The sequence below is a fragment of the Sinocyclocheilus anshuiensis genome, unplaced genomic scaffold (assembly GCF_001515605.1).
Source record: "Sinocyclocheilus anshuiensis isolate Anshui unplaced genomic scaffold, SAMN03320099.WGS_v1.1 scaffold173, whole genome shotgun sequence".
Taxonomy (NCBI): domain Eukaryota; kingdom Metazoa; phylum Chordata; class Actinopteri; order Cypriniformes; family Cyprinidae; genus Sinocyclocheilus; species Sinocyclocheilus anshuiensis.
In genome coordinates this window covers 1,401,326-1,407,936 of record NW_015536480.1, presented here as the reverse complement: position 1 = coordinate 1,407,936, position 6,611 = coordinate 1,401,326, and the positions used below count along the sequence as shown (strand labels likewise).

At 45.2% G+C, this 6,611-nt stretch overlaps 1 protein-coding gene across 1 annotated transcript in view; it reads right to left on the bottom strand.

Annotated features, from left to right (window-relative positions):
- The window catches only part of LOC107678658 (SID1 transmembrane family, member 2), a 14,099-nt gene that overhangs the window by 1,923 nt on the left and 5,565 nt on the right, over positions 1 to 6,611 (bottom strand). Inside the window, exons 8-23 of the mRNA XM_016474049.1 lie at positions 6,390 to 6,473; positions 5,942 to 6,041; positions 4,039 to 4,104; positions 3,867 to 3,960; positions 3,664 to 3,719; positions 3,498 to 3,509; positions 2,964 to 3,002; positions 2,811 to 2,888; positions 2,147 to 2,262; positions 1,990 to 2,063; positions 1,835 to 1,901; positions 1,668 to 1,741; positions 1,148 to 1,271; positions 926 to 1,043; positions 387 to 523; positions 5 to 165 (exon numbers count right to left, since the gene is read on the bottom strand). Of these exons, the coding sequence (XP_016329535.1) occupies positions 5 to 165; positions 387 to 523; positions 926 to 1,043; positions 1,148 to 1,271; positions 1,668 to 1,741; positions 1,835 to 1,901; positions 1,990 to 2,063; positions 2,147 to 2,262; positions 2,811 to 2,888; positions 2,964 to 3,002; positions 3,498 to 3,509; positions 3,664 to 3,719; positions 3,867 to 3,960; positions 4,039 to 4,104; positions 5,942 to 6,041; positions 6,390 to 6,473 (1,400 nt within the window). The remainder of the gene's footprint in view (positions 1 to 4; positions 166 to 386; positions 524 to 925; positions 1,044 to 1,147; positions 1,272 to 1,667; positions 1,742 to 1,834; positions 1,902 to 1,989; positions 2,064 to 2,146; positions 2,263 to 2,810; positions 2,889 to 2,963; positions 3,003 to 3,497; positions 3,510 to 3,663; positions 3,720 to 3,866; positions 3,961 to 4,038; positions 4,105 to 5,941; positions 6,042 to 6,389; positions 6,474 to 6,611) is intronic.

Sequence of the window (6,611 nt, the reverse complement as noted above, 5' to 3'; positions counted from 1 at the left end):
AGTGTGTGTGTGTGTGTGTGTGTGAGTGTGTGTGTGTGTGTGTGTGTGTAACTCACCGAGTCTCCAGCGGCCCATGTAGTAGAGCTGTGTGCTCAGCAGCAGTGTAGCCAGTATGTGTATGACAGAGAAAACGATCCAGAACGCTGTGTTACCCTTACCAAACACCTGACACACACACACACACACACACACACACACAGAGGTTTGAGTCATATCAGAAACAATTCTGTTTTTTCTATCAGTGTAATGATAAACCAGCCCTCACACCTGCACAAGATTAGACTGCAATGTAAACATGATTTGGCTGATTTATGAGCTTAAACACTTGGATACAGATGTGTGTGTGTGTGTGTGTGTGTGTGTGTGTGAGTGTGTGTGTTTCTCACCACTCCCAGCACAGAGAAGAATATGACAGCAGCCAGACAAGCGTAAGCGGAGTACGCGCTGGCGTTGATGTCTGGGTGTCTCTTCTGATACAGCTTCAACATACACAGTCCAGCAATCATATACATGAAGGACGTGTCTGAAACACACAAACACACATCCAATAAATTAGATCAGGGATTCCCAAACTTTATTATAAGCTAAAATATTTACTTAAGGTAAAGTCGACATGAAAATTCACCCTCTCTGTTTTCTAAATTCATGTTACTGATCTGTTACAATTACTACCATTTAAATGTTTTGACCTCGTGATTCATAACTGGATCATCAGTCTTCTCTTTAGTGACATATGCAGGACTATTCCAGTCAGTCAGTGCTCTTAAGCTCCGCCCATCAGGCCTGCATCTCAACATCCAATCAACAGCTGATGCACTCAACCACGTCCCGCTCTGCACTTCCTCTTTTTTGATAATCCGTTATATGTCTGATGTATCCGATGTAGGTCACAATCCCTGCGGTACATGAACATCATCACACTCACCGAACTGGAAGTTGGTGTAGTTCGGACAGACGTGGTAGCAGGCGCTGAGTAGCCCCTCCATCATCAGAGCAGTGCCCATGGCGTAATACAGGCCGAAGTGCTTGGGAATGCCACACTCCTGAAGACAAACAGCTGATTAAAACACAGCCTGATTCAGGTGTCTGAAGTGAAGAGAGTGGACAGTCAGTGGGTCAGACAGATGCGATGCTCTCTGCTTCTCACCATAGCTGTGTTCTCGTTGCGCTCGAGCGCGCGTTTATGAAGGATGTCCCTCTGTAGGATGATGAGCAGGAACAGCAGCCCCAGCAGCACATAACCCAGGTTACTCAGGATGTTATTGAAGGAGCTGAACACATCACAACACTCACATTTACTGCAGATCTTTACTCGCAGTTTTTTGTCTGCCACTTTAAATGCTTCAGCTCTTTGAAGTTGGATTCTGATTAGCTGTCAAAGGTTTTACTGATCATCAGCAGTAAAAAACTCTAAAAATAATTCCAACAATATTATTATTCTTATGGTCTGGACTCTGCTATTCTCGCTCTAATTTTTAAAACTTTATAGTTTTCATCTTTGATGAGAAAAGGCTTTATGCATTTAGACAGTTTTGTATCCACTAATTACTTCCAAAATGTCTGATGAATGTACACACAGACACTCTCTCTCTCTCTCACACACACTCTCTCTCACACACACACACACACACACACACTCTCTCTCTCTCTCCCTCACACACACACACCTTAGAGCTCCCAGAGGGTGTGCACACAGGAAGTTATAATAGCAGATGTCTTGGTTTCCAGTGACATTTACAACCTGTCAGAAAACACATTATAATAGTCATCGGGGAGACAGAACACACATGACGTATACTGTACATAAATACATACATAAACAGAGATTTCATACCGTCTGATAGGTGATAACCAGCTGAATGACAGGAAGAGCGTAAAACACGCCGATCGTAGCAATGTTCCTGCAGAGAAAACACACACACAGCACAGTCACCGGAGGTATAAAACAGACACACACTTCCTGTCCTGACCCGTGTGTTTGAGACTCACCAGAAGTAGATCTGGTATTTCTTGCTGAGGATGCGTTTGTCTTTACGAGCGAGATCAGAGACGCACAGGAACTTCTGTGAAGGACAGAGATCACAGTCAATAAATACACAGTTACAGTTCTCGTTGTTACAGTTGTGTTCTTCACTGGTTCGAGCACCTTTGTACGGACGATGTTTTTGTCCGAGTCGATGTCGGCCAGCGTGTCGTAATCGTCTTCTTCTACTGAACTCAGAGACTCGTGGCGACTGCGGCCGACACTCTCTAAGGAACGCTCTAGAACACAGAAAACACAACGCTGATCAGCAGGCTTCAGATTTAGATCATCATGACGGATGGATCACTGAATGAATTCCTGAAATGACATCATTCATTACATCATGCATTAGAAATTTTTCAGCAAATAGGGCACTTGATTTATATCACTTGTATTTATGCATTTAATAGAAGTTTTTATCCAAATTCTCATTAACTCGTACTCATTTAAATAAAAATCAAAGCAAATACAATTAAAGACACAATCATTTCCGATGTTTTTCAGGACATCGGGCCAATATTTGTGGGATTCTGATTTTGGATTGGGAGGGATTTCGTATGGAGGTGCTGATTGGCTGATTTATAAAGTGGGCGTGTCACCAATGCGGATGGCTACATGATGTGCTGTGAGTATTCGCCGTTTAAAAGTCTCTGATCCTAAGTGGTAAAAACACACCAATCAGAAAGCAGAGCACATCAGACAGCCAATGAGAGGGCAGAGAACTACCAACATGAGCATGAATATATTCTGTGTGTGTGTGTGTGTGTGTGTGTGTGTGTGTGTGTACCCATGTATCCGTAGTTCCCATCGGCCGATGCTAAACTGTCAGTAACAGCTTCAGAGCTCAATGTGCTTCCGTTATCAGCTAGAGAAACAGACAGACAGATTAAAACACATCCGATGCAGAAATCAATCCGAATGAAAACTTTCACAAACCCACCAAATGAGCCGTATTCATACGGAGACACTGGAGCCTTTCCTGAAACACACACAGTGGGTTAGACAGATGCTCGTGTGTGTGTGTGTGGAGATGTGCTTCATCTAAATCTTCAGTACTGAATATCAAACACAGTTCAGTTACTTACAGGAGTGACATTTACACGAGATCCACACAGAACTGATCTGAACAGCTAGTAGTTAATGGTTTTTATTATTTCAAACACTGCTGGCATTCATGTTTCTTTCTATAGAGATCACTAGATCATTCAGCAGTCACTCCTGCATGTAAATGAGGTCGTCATGCCCAAAAGTGAAACAAAAAGATTCAGTTCACTAAGCACCTCTAAACAGGAGTGTGTTAGTGTTTGGGTTAGTTTACAGCAGTGATGTCACAACTACAGGTGTGCACAGATAGAGAGAGCGTTTGTGAGCCAATGAAAGCAGGAAGTGTCATATCTTGTGCACAAACACACTTGTGTGAGACAGCGTGCTAATAAATCAGTGTGTCAGTAAAACACACACACACAAGTCTTACCCAAGAGAGACGCTAAACACACACAAAGATGGTGAAAAGAGAATAGAAAATAAAAGAATAAACATTTTGATAAAGTCACTCATTACATTCAAGACATTAATAATTCTGTGATCCAGATTAGTCCATAAATTACAGCTAACACTCCTACAGGTGTGTGTTCGGTTACCTGTCTCTGCAGGTGAGGTGTCGGCGTTCAGAAGCCACTCCCTCTTCCTGTTCATCCTGAGAAAGACAGAATGTGATTGGCTGTCACTGAATCTTCAAACATCATGAAAACCTTCAACTACTGCATTTATTTGGTGTCACTGGCATCGTGTTCAGGTTCAGAGCAGCATCTGTGTCTTTATCATTTCAAACACAGTGTCGTACCTCTTATTCTCCACACACGCCACGAGAAACGTGAGCAGATAGAAGGACAGGAAGATCCCCAGGCAGAAGAGCATCCCCATCACATACACCTCCGCTAGAGAGCAGACAGAATGAACGAATGAACTGATGGATGCATGAATGAAGGACTGAGTGAATGTGTAGTGCTGCTCACAGTTAATGGCAGGAGAAACAATCACATCCAGAGTTTTACTGCGATTCCCAGCATCTAGCAGCTCATCTGAGGAAACACACACAATCACATCAAACATGGATTCTGATTGGCTGCAGTACAATAACACTGTGCTCTGATTGGCTGTAGCAGGGTAACCCTGTGCTCTGATTGGCTGCAGTAGGGTAACCCTGTGCTCTGATTGGCTGCAGTAGAGTAATGGTGTGCTCTGACTGCCTGCAGTATGCTCTGATTGGCTGCAGTAGAGTAACCTAGAGTAACTGTGTGCTCTGACTGGCTGCAGTGGAGTAGCCCTGCGCTATGATTGGTTGCAGTACAGTAACCCTGTGCTCTGATTGGCTGCAGTAGAGCAACAGTGTGCTCTGATTGACTGCAGTAGAGTAACAGTGTGCTCAGATTGGCTGCAGTACAGTAACCCTGTGCTCTGATTGGCTGCACTTCAGTAACCGTGTGCTCTGATTGGCTGCAGTATGGTAAACCTGTGCTCTGATTGGCTGCAGTACAGTAACCCTGTGCTCTGATTGGCTGCAGTAGGGTAACCCTGTGCTCTGATTGGCTGCAGTAGGGTAACCCTGTGCTCTGATTGGCTGCAGTAGGGTAACCCTGTGCTCTGATTGGCTGCAGTAGAGTAATGGTGTGCTCTGACTGCCTGCAGTATGCTCTGATTGGCTGCAGTAGAGTAACCTAGAGTAACTGTGTGCTCTGACTGGCTGCAGTGGAGTAGCCCTGCGCTATGATTGGTTGCAGTACAGTAACCCTGTGCTCTGATTGGCTGCAGTAGAGCAACAGTGTGCTCTGATTGACTGCAGTAGAGTAACAGTGTGCTCAGATTGGCTGCAGTAGGGTAACCCTGTGCTCTGATTGGCTGCAGTAGGGTAACCCTGTGCTCTGACTGGCTGCAGTAGAGTAACGGTGTGCTCTGATTGCCTGCAGTATGCTCTGATTGGCTGCAGTAGAGTAACCCTGTGCTCTGATTGGCTGCACTAACCAGGTAAGAGCGGGTAGAATCGCAGTGGTCCTCCGCACGCCTCGTCTTCAGTCTTCACCACCACCACCACATAGAAACTGTTACTGGGGAAATCCTTCCTCTGAAACACACGGATCACACAACCTCACACAATAATAATCACACTGCACTGATTCTGTGTGCTGGTGTGACTGTCCCCGTCAATCAAACGGATACATCAACTTATGTGTGTGAGTGTGTGTGTGAGAGAGAGAGTGTGTGTGTGTGTGTGAGAGAGAGTGTGTGTGAGACCTGTGGTTGGGACGGCGTCGCGTTGAAGCTGAATTTCTTGTCTGTCCTGTGAAGAGAAAAGAAAAGTCAAGTCAAGTCAAGTCACCTTGTGCTCTGATTGGCTGCAGTAGGGTAACCCTGTGCTCTGATTGGCTGCAGTAGGGTAACCCTGTGCTCTGATTGGCTGCAGTAGGGTAACCCTGTGCTCTGATTGGCTGCAGTAGGGTAACCCTGTGCTCTGATTGGCTGCAGTAGGGTAACCCTGTGCTCTGATTGGCTGCAGTAGAGCAACAGTGTGCTCTGATTGACTGCAGTAGAGTAACAGTGTGCTCAGATTGGCTGCAGTACAGTAACCCTGTGCTCTGATTGGCTGCAGTAGAGCAACAGTGTGCTCTGATTGACTGCAGTAGAGTAACAGTGTGCTCAGATTGGCTGCAGTACAGTAACCCTGTGCTCTGATTGGCTGCAGTAGGGTAACCCTGTGCTCTGATTGGCTGCAGTAGGGTAACCCTGTGCTCTGATTGGCTGCAGTAGGGTAACCCTGTGCTCTGACTGGCTGCAGTAGAGTAACGGTGTGCTCTGATTGCCTGCAGTATGCTCTGATTGGCTGCAGTAGAGTAACCCTGTGCTCTGATTGGCTGCACTAACCAGGTAAGAGCGGGTAGAATCGCAGTGGTCCTCCGCACGCCTCGTCTTCAGTCTTCACCACCACCACCACATAGAAACTGTTACTGGGGAAATCCTTCCTCTGAAACACACGGATCACACAACCTCACACAATAATAATCACACTGCACTGATTCTGTGTGCTGGTGTGACTGTCCCCGTCAATCAAACGGATACATCAACTTATTTCAACAATGTTTTATTAAATATGCAATTAGACACTGAATGCGAGATAAAATCCACTGTTTTACTAAAAAGCGGCAAACCCTACAGTCATGTGCCCTTTCTGAATATCCTGATTACAGTACTAAACACAAAATGGTTTCAGTGATGGTTAGGTGACAAAAAATGTCATTAGCTTAGTTTAAAAACAGTTATGTCAATGGAAAGTCCTTGTAATGATAGAAGTGTGTGTGTGTGTGTGTGTTACCTGCACTGTGATGGCAGCTGTGGTGGTCATAGTCTGATACATTCCAATAAACGCCACATTATTATCCAGATCATAAACCGGACACTGGACAGACCGAGAGACAGACAGATATCACCACATACACAGCTGACTGACTCTGACATACATGTGTGTGTGTGTGTGTGTGTGTGAGTGTGTGTGTGTGTGTGTGAGAGAGTGTGTGTGTGTGTGAGAGAGAGTGTG